The 21,523-nt window shown below is 36.1% G+C and overlaps 1 protein-coding gene across 6 annotated transcripts in view; it reads right to left on the bottom strand.

The window, feature by feature from the left end:
* Nucleotides 1-2,712: 2,712 nt before the first annotated feature.
* Nucleotides 2,713-21,523, bottom strand: part of LOC104905890 (DNA-directed RNA polymerase III subunit 2) — a 38,874-nt gene continuing 20,063 nt past the window's right edge. For 5 of the 6 annotated variants that reach the window (XM_010694544.4, XM_057392451.1, XM_010694545.4 and 2 more), the window contains 17 exons: nt 20,330-20,434; nt 20,174-20,254; nt 19,949-20,080; nt 19,797-19,841; nt 16,506-16,583; nt 16,151-16,290; nt 15,958-16,048; nt 14,894-15,015; nt 14,404-14,539; nt 14,197-14,327; nt 9,436-9,561; nt 9,306-9,361; nt 7,994-8,064; nt 5,805-5,889; nt 5,628-5,731; nt 3,320-3,448; nt 2,713-3,136 (listed from right to left, as the gene is read on the bottom strand). In XM_010694544.4, the coding sequence (XP_010692846.1) occupies nt 3,086-3,136; nt 3,320-3,448; nt 5,628-5,731; nt 5,805-5,889; nt 7,994-8,064; nt 9,306-9,361; nt 9,436-9,561; nt 14,197-14,327; nt 14,404-14,539; nt 14,894-15,015; nt 15,958-16,048; nt 16,151-16,290; nt 16,506-16,583; nt 19,797-19,841; nt 19,949-20,080; nt 20,174-20,254; nt 20,330-20,434 (1,683 nt within the window). In that variant the 3' untranslated portion in view covers nt 2,713-3,085. Of the gene's footprint in view, nt 3,137-3,319; nt 3,449-5,627; nt 5,732-5,804; nt 5,890-7,993; nt 8,065-9,255; nt 9,362-9,435; nt 9,562-14,196; nt 14,328-14,403; nt 14,540-14,893; nt 15,016-15,957; nt 16,049-16,150; nt 16,291-16,505; nt 16,584-19,796; nt 19,842-19,948; nt 20,081-20,173; nt 20,255-20,329; nt 20,435-21,523 lie in introns of those variants that run through there. The other variant, XR_007275086.2, reaches the window with a different exon arrangement.

A 21,523-nucleotide genomic window follows, 5' to 3' on the forward strand; every position in this document is an offset into this window, starting at 1 on the left:
GTAATGGCGCTAGAAAATAAGGGCAAACTTGTAAATACAGGCTCCCGAAGCACTAGCGTCCGTTAATACTAAGGGTATCTGGTGAATTTTGTTAGAAGCCAGGAGATATGATGAATTTTGAAAAAAGTTGGGGTATTTGGTGAATAAATTTTTTTGTCAGGGGTATTTGGTGAAAAAACCGTAATTCTTCTCTTTATTCTATTCTGATATCTAACGCATTAGGTATCCCCTTAGAGAGGATAGCAACCTAATATTTTTTCCTTACCAAAAAAATAATAATAAATTATGTCGTGGGTTTCTCAGTTGGGCGAGATTAATTAGTTATATTAGTATATTGCGTCGTGAATTCTTTTTGGAGTGGTTGTGTTGTAAGGCGAGGAGATGCAGATGTGTGGATGGATGATGATGATTATGAAAATAGGAGGGTTGGATGACCACGTGAGTGTACTAGAGCCACTAATGTAATACAAAGTACAAAGAAGGGAAAGTAGATTCGAACTTGTGACCTATCATTTACAATAACTCAATATTAACCACTAGGCCAAGACATCATTGGTATCAATATATGGAGGAGACGGGGTATATATATAGGTTATTAGATTTAGGTAGTTAAGATGCAATAGGTTTTTGAAACCTATTCGTTATCTAAAAGATTTCTATTAAAAAGATTTTAGAAGAGAATTAGATAAAAAATATTCAAAAACTCTTTGGGAAAAATTATTATTTTTTAAAAAATATTTTTATTAATAAAACTAATCAATGTAATTAACTAATTCTATTAATTAAAATAGGCTAAAAAAAAGGAGTTCTAAAAGTTGCGTTTTCATAAAAACTAATTTTAAAAGGTTTCTGGAGATGGACTATTTTAACAGTTATTTAAAACGTTTTAAGAAATGGACTTACTAAAATCTTTTATAGAAAAGATTTTCGAAAATGGGTTAACAAAAAGAGTTAAAAAATGAATTAGGTCTAAAACATTTTATTTTAAACTCGTTCTTCATTTTTTCCTCGATTCAAACTAATTTAAAGCAGGATATTAATAATTATAATGTACTAAATGGAGAACCACGATCATGTGCCTACAATTCCACAAGAACTTTTTTCCTCTATGTTAACTAATCTCTTCTCCTCTGGTATAGACGTTAGATTAAACAAACCATCGTCAATGGATGAATTATGGAAGGTTGGGGGAAGAAGGGTGTTGTGTCAGGTAGCTACCGTGGAAAGAAAGAAATATTGATGGTTGGAGCATGAAAAATGAGGATAGGAAAGAAAAAAGAAAAATTATACATCTCTATTATATAACTGAAGGGATATGGTGTCCCCCAATTAAATGACTATATTACTCTTACTTTTTTAATTACATCACTTTGTTTAGTTTTTTAAAATAATAATGGGTAATCAACCAATCAAAATATTTGCCAATTTTGAAAATTACAATTAGAATTGCCAAAATAAAAAAAAATCAACAAAATACTTCCACAACATTTTGGTTAGGAAAAATTGCCAAAATGATCGTTTTAATGGGTTTATATAATTTCAATTTGTGTAAATCAATTACATAGAAGATAATAAGATCAAATCAAGAACTTATCTTAAATTATTTTTGCTGAAAATAATTTCTAATAAGTTGAACAAAACATAACTTTTATTGAAAAAATTGTCAAGTTAACTATTATAATGAGTTGTCGCTGTATATATTGCGTGCATGTAAAAGTTACTACTCGACATTATGAAGTATCATAATGAAAAAATTATCATTGCACGAATCGCATGCTTAGAAAGCTAGTTTTAACTAAATCATCGCAAGGTATGCAAAAAAAAAAATTTGGTAGACATCACTCTCAGTTGACATCATTCGAAATAATTTATAATTGAGATCATTAAAAGTAGGCAGCTCATAATTGACATTATTTTCATCCATTTTTCTTATATTATCACCTTGATAATTGAAACTTTTGAATACTCGAATCATTCGCATTTTTAATGATGGTTACCGGTGTAGGCAGGAGGGATCGAGTCGTGGGCCATAGCAAGCTGGGCTAAGATTTTACAGTCCAAGAACAAACCGGACCAGACCGAACCGTGAAATTCATGGGTCGGGCATGCTGGTCCATTGGCTAAAAAATCATAATCCACACTAATATATTACCAATTTTCACAATTCAGAAAGCAGTTATGACAGTTCATGGGTCTAGTGAGCTGACCGAACTGGAAGGCCAACATGAGAATTTTTTTCAACATTATTTAATCATTGAAACTATTCATTATTGTTACATAAAATTTTAAAATAAATTAAAATATATACAATTATTAATAAAAATGAATAATTTCATTATTTTTAAATTAGAGTAAATTATAATATATGCAATTTAATAAAAATATATAAACAATTCGAATAAAATATACACAATTTGATTCAATATTTACTTGGACTGAACTTGTCCAATTCATGGGCCGGATTGGACCTATTTTAGTCCGGACTAAACGATATTAATAGCGGACTTTTAGTGGACTGGGCTCAAGGAATCTAACCCACAATTCACCTAACAATTTCATGATTCAACTGGACTAGACCGGACATTTTGCAAACCCGACCCACACGGCCCACGAGGGGCTAGATCGGCCCACACTATTGGCTATCTCTACGCATTTTTAAAATTTTTAAAACAACTTTGACCACTAATTTCTTAATTACATATTCATAAAAGATATCCAAAATTTATATTTTCAATATATGTGGTACCAACATCATTTCATTATATATCCAAAATTGACATCTTATTCTATTTTGGTATGCAATTAGTCATCCTGGTGTCCACAAGAAAAGAAAGAGATGCATCCCTTATTTTGGTGTCCAAGGGATTAGTCATTTTACTTCTGACCTTAATCTCTTTTCTTCCTCTCAAGTACAGGCAACATTAACTCTTGGATACAATTCCACAATGTCAAAGGCACCTTTTCTCCATCATACACTAGAATCATTATTCACAAAATCTGTACGATAGCTGTAAGAAATGTGCTATATCAATATCATCACAATGTGGAATTTCAGAGCTCAACGTTTTTAAGACCAACAAATGAATCAGGCATCAGCCAACTTTAAACGAGGTACGATGTTCATTGACTGTAGCTCCTGGATAGAAGTACAACATATTGTCAGCATAATTACTAGAAGAAAGAATAGTTAGATTAAAAAAACAAAGGTATCTGCAACTGAAAAACAGAGACAACTTCTCAATTTGTTAGGCTACCTCAAATTTGTTAAGCTACATCAAAAAACTGAGTGGCGAGACCAGAAGTGGAGAACAAAGTATACCTGGAAAAGAAGTTTGCATGCATAGGGCAATTTCATGGTCGATATATTGTCACCATTTTTACAGGCACTACAAATACCAGCTTTTAGTTTATGATTGTAATATCCCAACAATCCACATTTTCTACAAACCTGCAAAGACAAGGATGCTCGAGAGTTCAACCGAAGTGCGACAAACAATATGATGACAAAGATTAATATGACTATGCTATGACACAACGCCGACACCGGACACCCACATGAAATACGTGTCTGATGCGGCAAGTATTACTTGGAGACGGACACGGCTAACCTAGATGGTCAAACCCTAGAGTTCGAATGCAAAGAGAAGAGAAAGAGAACTCTTGAAAAACTTCAAATTTAGGTTTTTTCAGATTTATGGTTTCTAACTTTGCATTTGGAAATAGAAGTACTAACGGCCCGTTTGGTAGATGTTAATAAATTGCGGTAATGGGAATAAATTTTAAGTGTAATTTTATTAGGGAATCACCCTTAAAATCTCCATGGGGAGACATTTTTTTCCATGAGCAAGCAATCTCACTCCTAAACTTGTATTTTTGTCTCCAAGGGGAAGCAATTTTCATTACCACTCATTACCACCTTACAAGGTGGTATTGGATGGGAATGAAAATTCAAGAAGGAAAGTGGACACTTTGAGATAAATTAGCATTACCATGGGAATGGACAATGATATTTTTCACAAATTTACACACAAATTCATTCCCATTACCACCATTTATGACCAACAACCAAACGGGCCGTAAATGTAGATGGAGGAAGACGATTACTCAAAGATTTAAGTCGTCATTGACAGGCGAGTTTAAGCTTCCAGTGGCTTCATGGTGGTTGCGTGGTGTTGTTTTTCGCTTTGTTTTGTTTAGGGCTTTAGGCTGCTTGGTGTTTGGTTTTTTAAACTCTAGACACGTGGAGGCGGCCAGGAGAATAAAAAAGCAATTTCAATATTTGACTTTTCCAGTTTTTCTTTATTCTTCTCTCTCCCGTTTGTCTCTTTTTTAATGTGAAAGTAATGGATAAGTGTACTCTTTACTTCCTTCTTATTTTCTTTTTTATTTCTGTAGATTTAAATAAGTAGATATATTATTAAATATTAATTCCGCATACCCGTACCCGTGTCTAAAATTCGGACAAAGTCCTCGTAACCTGATTTTTTTGAAAGTGGCGTACTGGACACTCCGATCCATACCCATACCCGACACTTATAGAAGAGTCCAGGTAACATAGTGACTAGGTTTCCCTTCCTCTATCAAGCAAATAAATCAACTGCACTATTCATTATTAAATTCCCAAGTGTCTCCATCTCTCACAACAATGCTTAAGACATAAAACAGAGGTTTCAGGAGTTGTACATACGAGGCCAGGATATTATAGAGCTATGGTCCCTTTTCCATTAGCTGGAACATTATAAAAGAAAAGAGAGATGGAATATTCAGAAGTTTTGCCTCTCATGTTCCATAAGTCTGGAAGAAGGCAATATTCAGTTATTCACGCCTTCCCTTCTCATTCATTTTGCTCACAGTTTTCCTGGAATTCCTACGAGTGATATCTAAAGAGACTAGAAAACCATTGTTTTAGCATTCTTATTGTATTATTTGAGGATTTCTAGTCTATGATCTGTATTTTAACTAATCATTACTTCATCCTTTTCAAAATACTAGCAACGCGTCACCTTTCACGCTTTCCAAAGCACGACTTTGATCATTAATATCTTTACGAATCTATTAGGAAAAATTATAAAATAGAATTTAATATTTTAAATAATATATTCGCACCAACATCTCAACAATAACATTTGTGATCTAATAAATTAATGTGGTCAAAGTTATTATATGAATAGTGCAAAGTGCAAACATTAAAGTTTTGCAAAACTGTTGAAACAGTCGAAGTGTGGTTCTGATCCTATTTCAAAAAACAAGTTTAATAAGGAACAGAGATGATAAGCCAGCATATGTCCCCTTTATGTCCCGCATAGACATTGATGCTATACAAATATAACAAGTCTTCCAGGGTTCAACAAATAGCTATATGAGCTTTGCAATCACCTCAGGGTTATTTTGATAAAAGATAAAATAAAATAAATAGCCTGATTCTCAAAACTTATAGTTTATTTAGGAAAATACAAGAGGAGAGCTCTGCTTTCTCCTTGTACCAAGCCAAAATGTAGTACTAGGACAGTTCCATCAGAACTCTACATCAGCAGACTAACTAGATAGCATCCAGCAGTTACTAGCAGAGCAATATCCATCTAGGAAACATGGCAAAAGATCCCAAAATAATAAACACATGCACTTGCCTGAACTTGAAATGGGTCACTTGAGATCATTAAGCGTTCATATATCAAATTGCTAGCACCATAAGCTATCAAACAATCACGCTCCATTTCGCCAACCCTTAGTCCTGAACACAGACTTGGTGTTAAGGAAAACATAGCTTTTTTGCAGTTTGAACAGATACAAAATCAGACAAGTACCTCCGTTTCGAGCTCTCCCCTCAGTTGGCTGCCTAGTCAATATAGCACGAGGACCAAAACCTCGTGCATGCATTTTGTCCAGAACCTGTGTGCACCAAGAAAAATGATACAGTTTAAAACAAACTTCAACATGTGCGTTTTGGTCATGAAAAAGGGAGTACGACTTGTGGCAAATAGTATAACCACCAAAGATTTATGATGGATGAAAAGATTCCAAATAAGGTAGAGCTTGATACATGATTAACAGAATACAAATAGTATAATAGGACACAGAGTGCTCTTGCCTAGAAAAAATATTCCATCAAACTAGGATAATAAGAACTTAGTTTTAAAGCTTCTTTCTAGCCGCGCCCAGAAAAATATTCCATCAGACTAGGATAATAGGACAGAGTGAGATTGGTCTTGCCTAGAAAGAACATTTTTGTTCCAAATAAGCTCTTTTCATTAGTCTAATTCAGTTGGACACAGGCGGTGCAGAGCAAATCGCCTTCTCAAACTCAGGCGAGGGAATTACGTCAGGTGAGGAGAGGGTTGCTATTGTATTTAGTACTACCCGCTGCATTCATCCACAAATTATTTCACTTGGACTTCATTTTTGAAAATCATAAGCTCTTCCACTACTTCACAACAGATAAATCAAAAGACACCGTGAGACCTCTCAATTCTAAGTTACTCAGGCTCTTCACTTTACCTCAAGCTCAATTGGATTCTCAACACCCTAACATGAGTATAGACACTTCGACACTTAATTTTAGATCAATATCCTAGTAGTATTTCACAAGGATACGTGTACCTATGTCCTGTACAAGGGACTCCAAGAAAACATTGCTTACATACTGCTACATTAGCCATTGAAACCCATAAAGCACGCATACCAGTGCTTCATTAATGTCTTAATTCTCTCTTTTACTTTAAAGATAAGAAGAAATAAATGTACTAGTATGATAGAAAGCAACAATGCTGAAGCCTAAAAACCTTTATAACTGATTAGACAAGATCACTCTCTGCCCAACAAAATTATAAAACTCCAGTATAGATGTCCATGATGTCATGCATCATATCAAATTTTGACAAATAAGTTTCCAAAATTCTGGTTTGAAATACTTTTTCCTTATGCTCTTTTTCTGCTTGGGTGGTGGGGAAAGAGAAAATCCCCACCAAGAACATTCTAAAAGGAAGGAACTTTTTCATCAATAATCGTTGTAGATTATGCTTTGCGGAAGAATCTGTTAATCATCTTCTCCTCTTTTGTCCTTGGGTTCTTTCTCTTTGTTAATTATCATTAGCCTTGTTTGGTTGGGTTGGATGCAATCTTTTTCGTGAAAGATGTTCTTGTTGCAGAAAAGGACGGAAAAGGGTGGATTTCCAAGGTGTGGAAGATGATTTTGTCCGTAATTTGGTAAAGCACATGAAAAGAAAGAGACCAAGAGATTTTAAAGGGTTTAGCTTCTACTAATCAAGATTTTGAGTTCCAATAGTTAGGCTTTTGTATAGTTCGAGCTAAGTTCTAGCTTATACGCATCGTTTCACTTATCTTACTTTTGTAGATAAAATGATCTACAATAGCTTACGCGTCTAAGCCTTTTTGGCCATAGCCCTCCTTTTGTACATGGATCACAAATATTGGTGTCTTTCTAATAATGTTCCTCATTTCCTGGAAAAGAAATTATTTTTTCACAAATACGCACTGTCCTTAAGACTGAGTTCTCCTCTTTTGTATAAAGTATAAACAACTTGAAACCCCATTTTAACTTTACCTAATAACACTAGGCTCACATCAATAATCTTAGAAACAAAGCCCACATAACTATTTTGAGAGCCCTGCGAAACAGGTTAATGGTAGGGCAACTGGGCAAGCCTTAAAGAGCCTGTCCAAAAATGTGCCAAAGAGCCTGTGATCCTCGGACTCCTCTATCTTGAAACCAAACATGTAACATACACATCAAACCAGCTGTCTCCAGTTCCATCAAAGAAACCGTATCAGACATGAAGGGTCATATCATAAAGATTTAAAGTTATGTTGGGCATTTGGGGGGGGGGGAGGCCAGTAGAACAACTTCAAACAAATAAGACTCCAATTTTCTGGAGGGGGGAAAACTAGGCCAGAGCAAATGAGCAATTAGTAGACAGTTCACAACATGAGGTTTGGTGCACAGTAAATCACTGACACCAAATGCAAAGCATCTCACCATGTGTTTTAATTTCTGATAGTAAATTGGCCCCATGAATATATATGCTTGCAGTGGTTCTCCAGTTATGCCTGAAGCAAAATCAGGAAATGTAAACTTCGCATTCATATAAAAAATTATGCACAGGTAAATCATCTCAACTCACACAATTCTATTGCGTCAATATTATAAAGCCACTACAATGCTAGAACACGCATTAAAGAAGCTAAGCATGACATCCTTTTACTAATATAATTCAAACTCATCTACCTAGCAAGCAAAAATAATTTAATTTTAGCATCTCCAAGATGCATATTACACCAATCTCTGATGTGTTTGATCAAATTGACTCAAGGTACCAATATTCGGTCGTCCATTACATAACCACACATGCAATGGATTTTTAACTTGTTGTTTCACGAAATGCTATTACAGAACCCTGTGATAGCCTCTCTTTGCTGCGTCATCACTTATGTAACGAACTAATGATGACTCGCCGCGTCAAACCTTTCTTTTTGTTTTTACGTCTGTTCCTTGTGGGCAGTGGAGTTATAATCCATTTTAGTAAGCATGTATCATTTTTATGATATTATATGATAATCCTTTTAACCTGAAATCGAATTAGCTAAATTGACTTATGTTATGGATCAAGTTGAGTGTAATTAACAGATCATATCTAATAAAAATAATAATGATGAATATGCATGAAAACAAAAGAGAACAAAAGCAAAGGGATAAACTACCATTAAAAAAAGAAAAGACAAACACTGTTAGGGCCCTGCTCTTTTGAGTTGAAATTTGTTGAACTCAACTAAGTGAAATAAATTTTGCTCAATCGAAATGAAATTATTTTTTTCTTAACCGAAACAAATTTTACAAAAATTAATTCAACTAAAATAACGTAAATTATATTAATATTTATCATTACAAATAGAGTAGTCCAAGTACAACAACAACAACAAATAGAGTATTATAAATAAAGTTACTCCCTCCGTCCTAAATAGAGATCCCATCTTTCTATTTATATTTGTCCTAAATACATTTCCCATTTCCTTATTTGGTATGGGTCCACGTAGCTTTCACTTTTTATTATATACCCACTTCCCCATAAACAAGATGATTTTGTAAAGTGGCCCACATTATCTCTCCTCAATAAACAATTCATGAATAGTATACCAACTTCAATGCTTAATTTTGATTTAATGCAACTAAGGTGCCACTTATGATTTCTCCTTAATACTTGTGCCCAAAAGAAATAAGAACTGAATTTGAGAATGAGAAACCTGAACAACTGCATAACTCAAATTGAGAAGGTTCGATAGGCAATCAGAACCTGAATAAAGGAAATCTTTGCCATTGTAGCTGAATCCATGCTTCACTAAGGTCTCACTGTGAAAAGGAAAGATCTGCATTCAGAAGACATTGAGAAAACAGAAACTCTATGATACCACAAGATAAAAGACCTTATATCTTCCACTTTGTCAGCATGGCCACTTGGTTCTCCGAAGGCACTTCCATAGTGATATCTGCCACATGAAACTCCAGCTTTACCCCCCAGTAGCTCAATCATTTTCCCTACAGTCATTCGACTGATAGCCAAAAACATATCAGCAGCTGATACATATGATATATTATAAGCATAATATGTGTCTGAACAGTCAGTTCAATAATACATGCATAGCAAGTGACCTGCACGATTCTCCACCCAAACAAAGAACTAAATCATATAACCACATATGATGCAGTCTCGATGATCATTCGCATTCTAGTCAGGTCGAGCATAGCAATAGCATGTAGGTTATGCCTAAATTAACTGCCAAAGTTTCACCATACCTGATTATGACTATCTACAGAGCACCAGAAGAATACCTAGCATTACAAGATATAGATTATAGAGACCATAGAATTTCGTGTTTTTTTATAATTTACAATACCATACAGCTATTTTCTACAGGCACAGAAACTGTTAACCTATTATTTGCCAAGCGCAATATCTGCATTCAAGACTTGTATGCAATATACAACTGAGTTTCTTAGAAGACAAACTGAAGATGCTTATTCCCCTTTCCAAATCCAGAAACTTTTTGTTGAAAAGCCAAAAGCAATATACTAGTAGGAAGAAAGGAAATCAATGATCTATCTCTCTATCTTGGTTTTCCTCTCTCCCCCATCAAAGTTCAAAGTATCTAAATTCAAAGCTACTTTCATTCTTCAGAAGATCAAAGGCAAGCTATCTCTCTGGAAAGCAAAACTCCTGTGCAAGGCGGGCAAATTGTGCCTAGCCACCGCTACCCTTAATACTACTACTAACTACTATATGTAAGCTCTCCATTCTCCTATGTCTATGAAAAATGAGATCAATAGCATTATTAATAAATTTATTTCGAGCAAATAAAAGCATCGTACGGGTATCCATCTTGTAGGGTGGCAAATAGTTGCTCGTGACAAGGAAAAGAGGGGTCTTGGAATCAGGTGTTGTAACTTATAAGGCCCTAAAAAAAGCTCATCTGACTAAGTTATGGAACCTTGTAAGGCCCTAAACGAAGCACATTGAGTTTTTGCATAGAACTTCTCTAATCTGTCCATGTGTTTGCCTGACTGTATGTTGGATACTATGCACGCAATTCCTAGCCCTGACCCTTGGTCTACGAGGGTTCCATTTTCTCAAATCTTTCAAAAACAAAAAAAAATTGACTTCACAGAAGCTCTTCAATCTATGTCCAATATGAAGGAATCTCAAAATCTAAACCTGACTGGGTATAGAGTGCAAATTAGTAGGTACACACGTCCGTATGGTGAGGAAGGTGCGCACGATGAACATCAAGCACTAGGTTATGAACATAAATACCAATACCAATGAACAAATACTAACATAGATGTACATGTGTTCATTTGGCTTGTTAGCCATGTATATGTGTTCATTTAACTTGTTATTCATGTACATTTGACTTGTTAGCCATGTTCATGTGCGCACCTTCCTCAGCATACGCATGTGTACACCATCTACGGAGTTGTTGTTCCCTTCTGGCTGGCTATTCTTTCTACACACATGGCTTCTTATGCTTGTTGTGATGGATACCCCTCTATTCCTGAAACCTCCCTTCACATTCTCAGAGACTGTGAAAATCAGTGTGATATTTCTTTTGTGAAAAGTAACTCAGAGCTTGACGAGATTCAAAAGGAAACTGGCTTATAGGCTACCAAAAAAGATCAGGTTGAAGTCTAGTTGAATAGGAGAGAAATTAGCAATCATAGAGAACCCAAAAGTTGCTTTGCAACAAGGATGGACCAAAGTGATTGTTCATTTAGATTCTATGGAAGCTATCTCCAGAATCAATGACACTAGCCACATTTATGATGTGAACAAGAATTTAACACTGTACTGCAGGTACCTTAGTTCAAATAATGAACATTGCAAGATGGAGTATGTGGGCAAAAGAACGAATAGAGTAGCTGATCTTTTGGCAAAGCAGTGTCGGACATTGCATTATATTATCTCTCCAATTAATGTAGAAACTATTTTAGCTAGCCCCCCGGGACTAATTATGGATGTTTTAATGGAGGAAAAACCTCCCTGGGTCCGTAATAACTCATTAAAACTTAGTACTCCCTGCTTTGCATCCTAAAAAAAGTAACACTAGCTGGGGTTGGAAAGTGTGAATGTGCAATCCAGTGTTACCCGGACTGGAATACAATACAATTTATGGAACAAAACGGGAACACGAAATGATACCCATGGTGAATCGGGAACGCAAAACGGTACCCATGGTGAATCGGGAACGACTGGGCCACATATAAATATATTAGCTTTACAAAAATCTAATGGGTAGTGAAATAATGGAGAGTAATTAAACCTATAACTTACTGGCTTGTTAGAAAGAGGTAAAGATTGGGCAGTTGGTGGGTCATATCAAGAAAGAAGGGATGTGAAAAGAAGAAAAAAAAAAAAAAGGGAAGCTGCCAGACATATTTTTTTCCTTCTCCCTCTCTTCTCTTTCGTTTCTCTTTTCTCTTGTTCATTAAATAATTTTTCTCCATCATCTCCCCTCTCTCCTCTCTGTTTGTTTTACGCTCTCTTCTGCTACCTCTCTTTTACACTCTCTTTGTCTCTCCGCTTCATACTTGTTTCTCCAGCAACACAAATGTAGAGCCACAAGATTCTTTGCAGAAAGCATATGTTGAGTCACAGGTCAATGAAACAGATTGCCACCTGCAGCCATTTGGGCCGCGTTCCACCCACAGTTCAAAACGTGCATCCAATTCGCAGTATGTGGATCAATCTCCAATAAGCTGTTTATGGTGCAACCACACTGCATCAGACACATTGCAACTCGCAAAATCCCCAAAAGCATATGCAAGCAAAGCTGGGAAACTCACATGGTCAAGCACCAGTGTCATTCAAAATGCCCACAATTCCTTCCAACTATTAGGTCCAAATACTTGTAAAATATGCATAGAATGATCTGTTCCTGTGTACCAGACTACACATAACTAGATAAACCTTAAAAATTATTGCTCCCAAACTCCACTCTTAACCTTGGATCGGAACATCTTTGCAAAAAAAAAAATGTGGTGTTTCAGGTAAGAATTTGGCGCCAAAGACGGGAAATTTGGATATCATTGAAGAAAGGAAGGGAAGGGGTGCTTGAGAATTACCAAACACCAGCGCAACCTCGCTAAATCTTTGCTGTATCAAATATTATGAACCAGTTCCACTCTCCAGTGAATATGCCCACCCAAAACCCCTCAACTACTCACCTTCATCCTATTCTACGCAAGAACACTGACATTTACCTCAGTACACTCGCCACTTCCGCAAAACCCTACTTCTCATTCCTTGAGTAACTCTAGTGAAGCCCTAGATTGTCCTTATTTTGGTTCACAATTTGGTGATTCCACAATTCCATGTCCCATTTCCGGGCTTGGCTTACATCGCGCTTGTAGAGTTTTGATAAAAACATATTATTGTTCGCAGATTTATATCATTATGAATCTACACAGAATGTTCTATGAATCTATTTTACATATTAATATGCCTTTGTAGCACGCCTCTAAATAACAGATTCGATTAGGTTACTTTCTAGAGAACCTCACTAAAATCCCTCTAATGTTTAGCACACCGCACTATCAAACCGCGACAAAAAGACAGCTTAGAGCAGGAAGAGTTGAAAAAAATACTCTCTTAATCTCCATTATGTCAAAAGTGTAATTGGAAAAAGATATCATAGGTTTCCCATTCTTGCTTTATGAATGTATATGCCATATCGATAGATAAAAGATCACACTTCTTATCCTTATACGTATAGATGCTATATCTTTATCTTTTAGTATTGGATGTTATATAGGAGTTAGGACTATATCCCAAAACATTCTAATCTTTTTCTAGCTAATCAAAGTATCCGACCAAATGGTTTCCACATGCCCAATCATAGGTCTTTTATGGCCCATTGCTTCCACTTTGATGTTCGTTCAATATTTGGCCCAATTACTTTTATGGTTCGACCCATTTGTATATGTGTAACCCTATGGGATTAGTTGTAATTAAGTTGCAAGTTCATTATATATAATAACTCGCTAATCAAGAGAAGTTGATTACTTAATTAAACTAATCAATCGTTATTCGTAACGGATCCTACAACTACTTTTTAGAGATACACACATTGTTTGAAAGCCATACCTTCAACAGAACTGTATCACACAGATAATTCAATATTTCCCTCGCCATATTTCTCGGTTTACTTCTAATTCGTTGGCGATTGATATGTTAAGTTTGGTTTTTTTGCGTCTCCTCTACTTGTGCAAATTTTTAAAGGCTTAATTAGAAAGTTCCAAGTTGGAGTTGTAACTAGACGAGATCAGGATAATCCAATAGCAATAAGGCTGAGCAGGTCAGGTTCAATACATTTTATTCTGCAAGTATAGTATTGCAATTTCATGAGTGGATTGCAAGTATCTTACGATTCTTACCTATTCAGATCAACCTAGTTACTATCCAAACAAATACATGCAAAACGTATCCTCCCTATCTTTCCATCCCCATTCCCAGCACAACATAAATATTTACCAAACAAGGAAAAAAGTTGAGTCACCTCTAATGACTTTATATATGAGAAGCAAGACAGGACATATTATTATTTATACCTCTGCATCTCCTTTATCTTAATAAGCCAGATGACAACAGCATCCGACTTATAATTTGAGTAATGGCAAGCAAATATGAATACCTTGGAAACCCATGGGGATTCATAATCAAATCTGGACAAATGCCACGCTCAGAGAAAACGAAATCCTCCTGCTGAACAATGGTACCACATACACCTTTCTGCCCATGTCTGCTGCTGAACTTGTCACCGACCTGGAAGACATAATGAGTCAATGGTCTGAATTAATAGTCTAGTGTGGCATTGAAAGAAGAGCACAATTGCTGGTACCTCTGGGCGACGAGTTTGGCGAATTATGAAGTTTATACACAGATTGCTATTTTTGTCAGAGAAGAGTGCCACTCGATCAACCACTGAATTATCTCCAGTAAAACCAGTATATTTCAGGGGTGTAGCCCTATAATCACTGAAAGATCCATAACAAGTTATTTCAGAATGTTACCATATCCAGAGACTAGTGTCTCATTATCTCAATTATACGTCTCCCGTAAAAATTCTCCACATATTTATCATACTACAATTTTTCCCATAAAAAAACTAAAAACAGACAAAGCCAGAAAGAAACAATCAAAGAGAACTGGGAATAAAGAACAAGTGATAAATCAAAACCAAGTGCTCCCTCAGCACTATTGACCATCCTAAAGTAACTTCCAAGAGATTGCTTCTCCGAAAATAGTGAGCCATCAACCAGGTAACACATCATTACTGGTCACAGTGCATAAAAGCGAAACTAAAAGTCATAAGAGAAAGTATAAGCGACCTATCTGGTACTACTCCAGATGAGATTGGCCCCCTGGTAACCATTGGCGTTTGCTTGTTGACTAAGAGGTCATCTTGACGAATCATTTGTCCTGGAGCAGCAATACCATCATCATCCAATGCCTAAACAAGTCACATACGTAGCTTCGTGAAAAATGATATCATAGCATTAACAGTGAAATCAATTTTAGAGAGAAATATTCATGTAGCCAATGCCAACAATAGATCTATGGATCATATGTGATGAGTAAGGACTCATGCCAGTAGAGATGATAGAAGTGAGCTAGATTGGTAAAATAAGTACAGAGAAACATAAATGGGATATATCAATCATGATACTACTGCTTTAGGTGGTTCGGCAGCATCGCTTACTCCACCAGCAGCACGGGAAAAAAAATGTTCACTTCCCAGCCTCCTTGGTGAAGAATCAGCAGAAAGAACACATCTTACACGCTAGAGCTAAATTTGTAAAACCAAGAGATAATCCCTTTCTCACCAAGATAGAAATCTCACTCCAATACATGAATACAAGAGTATATGTAGGAACCTAAAGAAGTATACCCATCCCAACAAAAGAAAAGGACAACTGAAGAAAGTGCTTCCTAAATCCCTGAAACTGACTCTTGCTATGCTCCGTTACTCTCGTTTCAAGGGGAGAGAAACAACGCTACTCATTCTGACCTTATAAGCATGTTTCTACATGCAAGTCACGCATAGAAATAAATTGGACGGTTGTCTTCAAATAATATGTGCTAAGCTTGGACACAGGTCATAATTTTGTATGGATAGGTATCTGAAAGAAGTTACACATAGCACAGATTAATCCATTGCCTATGTGAATGCTCCTATCCTCCAACCCTGACCCCACACACCTCGTCAGAAAAAGCCTATCATTAACCAAACACTAGCATGCACACGCCACAAAAGGAAAAAAGAGGAAACGACAAAAAGTAGATAGCCAACAAGGAATACTAAGTGTCATGAATGATAGGCCTTCCAAAAGTGGCATTTCACATCGAACAAAAAGATATTCAAGAAGCTTCAGTCAGAGTTTTCATGTACTACCTGCATTCTTTCTGCAGAATATCCTTCTCGTTTCGGTGGAATTATTCTTTCAGATGCATTATTCTCAAACCTCTGCATGATTGTACTCTTCCTATCAAGTCGAAGGCATAAGACAAAGAATGACAAAAAGATATCAGTCATCGTACAGTGTTGAAGAATATTCATTTGTTACTTGCTCAGAAATGAACCATACTTCTTCATCACTATACAACGTCCAAAACCACGATCTAATGATGATTTATTCATAACAATAGCATCCTCTATATCGTATCCACTATAGCTCATCACAGCAACAGTTGCATTTTGTCCAGCACCAAGCTTGTCATACTTCACCTGAAAAGAAGTACAAAGCTATACGCTCAGAAAACACTTTAATTTTTAACAAGGCTACTTCCATTAGCTTTTGAGGCTATTAATCACCGTCAGGTAATATGCATCTTATTCAAAGGACAAGAAAATGGTCACAAAGTAGAGTTATAGCAGTATGAAACAACAGAATGACAAAACAAAACCAAAGATTGGAGACTACTTTAAAACAGTGAACTTACCAATTCGATTGTTTTTGTTGTCAGCAGCGGCCTTTGAGGATATACTAAGAGATACAGTAATGTGTCCATCCGGAATAGCTACAGTATTGCCATTAGAGTAATGTGTACAATTAGTTTAATATAGGGAAGTAATTCAAAAGAGGAACTCCAGAACATAAAAGAGGGCGAGATAGACCGCAGATATATAAAGGCAAAAGCTATTCTTAAAACACAAAAATTAATGTTAATTAAACGAAGCCGAATTACAATTCTCATTGAGTGTTCTGAATACCAAATTCATCTTACTACTTAGAATTATGACTAACATCAAAAACAATTATTTATGACGACCATGTTGGAGCAGGACAATAGAGATGGCAATGGGGGGCGGGTCCAACAAGACCCAGACCAATCTGAATTTTTTGACTGAACCTAGACTGCCTTTAGGCTATGTTGCTCAGACTCGGGTATCCATGTCCAACACGGATACGTGTCCAAGTGTCCGACTCGGCTATTTTTTGAAATTTTTTCTATTTATTAGCCCAAAACAAAGTGTCCAAGTGTCCCACCCATGTCCGAGTGTCAAGGATCCGACACGGGTACTTGAGGTGAAATGAAGAGTCCGAGCAACATAGCCTTTAGGTACACTGGGTCTCAAAGATCCGGTCCCTTACCCATACCTGCTGTGTCCAGAGGGTCCTAGGTCTAAAATGGGTTCTTGAGATACTCTCGATTTTTTTCGTCCATTGATTCTTTAAGATTTACGCTTTTTCTCCTAATTTATTAATATACAACGAAGTTAACGCCGAGATTCGACTATTAACTACTAAGTGAATACTGAAATAGTAAAATTGTAAACCAAAACAATTATTGCAATTCAAGATTTTAGTACACAAGACTATCAAAAATTTGTACTATGCTTAAATAGGAATCATATACATCAATATATAACGAGAATATATATAAAAAATCATTTGCTGATTCTCCTCCATTTTCATCATAGATTTCAATTATTTGGAAAAAAGACTTATGATGAGCATGCAAGCTGTATTTTGCAATTTCGATATATTTGATTTTTGGAAAAAAAAAAACTGTATATGGGTCAATCAGTCGGATCACGAACGGGTCTGAATCCGACATCACTGGACCAGGACATGGACCAGATCTAGATCCAACATGGACCGACTGGGTCTAAAAAACATAGACCCAGACCCTAAAAAATGGGGCGTGTTATCTTCCAACTTGTCCTATAATATCTATGAAAATACTTGCTACACTTCCTTAACATATAAAATGTCACAATAATTGCCACATATCATAAATGCGCAATTTAGAAGGTGCACAATGCTCATCGTGCACCCTGTTCTTTGAGTTTAAACCGTATGTTCTTTTTATTCAATGCTTAGTTTTAAAAGGCACAAGGCGAAGGCGCATGCATCTCATACTTGAGGCGCACCTTTGATGCCAAAATTCTTAAAAATCAATTCTATAACATTTTTTTTATTATAAACAACATAGTAATTATATTAAAGATGCATAAAAGGACTTAAAACAGCATAGTTCATCACTAAACTACCACAAAAGTTCAAAACTACCAAATCCAAACTTCAATCAACCAAAAAAAAAGTTGGAAAGAAAAGTAAACCTAGTTTCTTATGTTTTATTCTTATTCTGTTTCATTTTTGGTATTAAATATTTGGTGAAATGGCTGAAATATAAGCATTAAAAAACAAGGTTTAATAATTATAAGAATCAGAGGAGCATTTTAGAAAAAAAAGAAAGAAAAAAGAAGCAGGGGAGATCACGTGACTAGCTATATGATAAAGGTGGTACTGGGTATTTTTGTCAGCCACGTAATAAATGTAGAGGAGAAAAAAAAGAAAAAAGCATATCAACAAACTCACGATGAAAGCAAAGAAAGAAGGAAGATGACTGGGTAGTGAGGAGATCGAAGAGAGGGAGAGAAGTCTCTGATAGGCGCGCGCCTTCATGCGCCTCTTGTTGTGCGCTGCGACCGGCTTGTTGGAGGCATTTTGGCCCGCGCCTCCACTCGTCCAGCGCCTAGGCACGCTTTTAAAAACTAAGATTCAATGTTATTTTCGTTACGACCTATGTTCTTTTGAGCATGACGTTGTACAAAAAAGAACATGAATTTATTTACCACCGAATACACACAAAAAGAACATGACTCAATATGAAAAGGAACACAAAGATGTTTTACTAGAAAATAATGAATGCAGTTACAAATAGGTATGTTTTTAATTTAAGAGGTTTATACAATAAGAACATACAGTTAGTTTAATTAGAATATGACATTAGTATTTAATTTCAAATTTCTTTTGTCATATTTTTTTTCAAATTTGTTGGTCATACTTTTTTTCAAATTTAAATTTGAAAAATATGTTCTTTTATTTTAAATTGTATGTTCTTTTAGTATATATGTTCATTTCATTATGATCTATGTTCTTTGATGCATGAAAGATTAAACATGTTCTTTGATTTTGAACAGCATGTTCTATTTACCTAGAAAATTTGCTAAAAAAAAGTTATATGTTCTTTTAGATGAACGACATGTTCTTTGGGGTGGATAGTGAGCATTGTGGAGCCCGGTGCATAAACCACGCTCTGCCAAAGTTGGTGATCCTCACTTTCTCCATTATAATACCCATACCTTTTCCTTAACAAATAGTTTTATATTAAAGAAGTGGCCGTCTCCACTATCTCTCTACTTTTCTTAAAAACTCCCCACTTTCTCTATTAATGCAATTAAAACAAAAGATCTAAATTCAAAGATATTCAGTTCATTACAGATAGTAGGATGTCTTAATGAAGAGTTATGCTACAGCACAAAATTTACTGGCCTAATATTTCAGAAAACAATGCAACGAGGGACCAGAAAATAATCTAGTACCAAAGATGAGAAGTTCTACTCACAAATAGAAAGTTTACTTGCTAAAAACGACTACTAACAATTTAGGTCAAGTTCTAATTCACCCTTAAAATACAACTTTTAGTAAGAGTACTATCAGCTATCACACATGATTGAATCATAAGCACATTCAAACGAAGTCAGGGGATGGTTAATGTAATACACTTTAAATGACAAGTCAATGAGCCTTGTTTAGTGAAAAGTTCAATATGACGTTTTTAATGGATGGGGTGCTAATAATCATTACAACAAAAACGTCAATATGTAAAGGCCTCAAGCTATGCTACTCTATCTTCTACAAGTCTTGCCAACAAATTATTGTGTGTCAACTTGCCTTCACTAACATTAGAGGAGTAAAAGCATGAATCTAGATAAACACTTGCCTGATTATAAGCAATATTTCCCATTGCTTGCTTCCCCATAGCACACTAGAGAGCAAAGGAGATTCAATATTTCAGCAGAAGAATAGAAAAATTGAATGAGAAAGTACTTATCCATGAACAGAAAACAATGACGAAGAAGAAAATATCCATGCCTGATATGTATTTCTAGGTGACTGATTGTGATGGGGAAAAGGGATTAAGCCAGAAATAACACCCAAGATTGTGAAAGGCTCAATTTCAATATGAGTTGTTTCCGGTTCGGCTTCGTCCTCGTACAATGCGATCTAACAAAGCACACACAAACATATGTCATTTTTTGTATAGCATAGAAAAGCCAAACAGACACTACAACGCAATTAAGTAAATGAGAGACTAACCAAGGCATTATTTTCCTCGTTAACATCAAGATATTCAATCAAACCATCACGCAAAAAGTCATCAAAGGTACGCACTCCATCCTACAGAAGAATCATCATCTAATTAGCGTAAATCTGATTATCTTCATTACCATGTTAACATTTCACCTAACTCACTTGTAACTCCTTCATATGATGTTGTTTAATCCTTGATACGCCTTTATCAGCAATGACTAGAGGGCGGCAGACACGACCCCCGTCAGATGCAATATATACACAACTCTGCAAGTTTAATAGAATTTTAAGATTCAAGATCATATAGAAATGGACAAAAGCAAAGGACCATACACCAGAATGTACAAACTACATGATATGTAAACATGTCACAAGTTATATGTCCAAAAGATAATTCAGTGAAACACCCGATACTCCCTACAACAGATACAAGTAATGAAGTAAAGCTGCTATTTATAGATTTTTTAACACACTTGGACATTTGCAAAGAGAATCGCTATGCCTTGTTCTATGGGGTATGATACTAAATTAGTAGTGGTTGACCACCTCTCTAAGTATGCGCATTTCCTTCCTTAAAAGTTAAAACATCCCTTCGACGCATCAGTGTGGTTGAGTTATTCATTTGTCAAATTGTGAAGTTACATGGCTTCCATACAACGATTGTGCCAGATCGGGATAAGGTTTTTATGAGCCGCTTTTGGAAGGAATTGTTTTTGCTTACAAGACACCCACTTACATCGAAGCACAACATATCACCCGCACTCGAATGGTCAATCTGAAGTTGTTAACAAGTGCTTGGAGTCTTATCTCCACTGTTTCGCTTCCAAACAACCACGTACTTGGGGTAAATGGTTGCATTGGGCTGAGTTTTCCTACAATACTTCACGTCATTTGGCAACAAAGATGACACCTTTCAAAGCATTATACGGGTTGAGACCTTCCTCACACCCTTCGCTTCGGCAGGGGTAATACGCTAGTGGACAGTTTAGAGGATATGTTGTTAGAACAGGAGGCCATCTTGGATGCATTACGCTTTAACTTGATTAAGGCGCAGCAAAGAGTGAAGAAGTATGTGGATTTGCAGCGGCGTGAAGTTGAGTTTGAAGTAGGAGACCAAGTTTATCTCAAACTTTAACCTTACCGGCAACAATCCCTGGCTCGTCGCCCCCTTGGGAAACAATGCAGCATGTTTCTATGGGCCTTACACTGTTCTCCAGCGAGTGGGCACGGTGACCTATAAGCTGGACCTGCCGGACCACAGCAAATTGCATCGGTATTTCAAGTCTCTCAACTCAAGAGAGCTGTGGGAGATGCTCTTGCACATACTGAACCGCCACCCTCCATCTCCCCTGACAT

This window comes from Beta vulgaris, chromosome 1, assembly GCF_026745355.1.
Source record: "Beta vulgaris subsp. vulgaris cultivar EL10 chromosome 1, EL10.2, whole genome shotgun sequence".
Classification (NCBI taxonomy): domain Eukaryota; kingdom Viridiplantae; phylum Streptophyta; class Magnoliopsida; order Caryophyllales; family Amaranthaceae; genus Beta; species Beta vulgaris.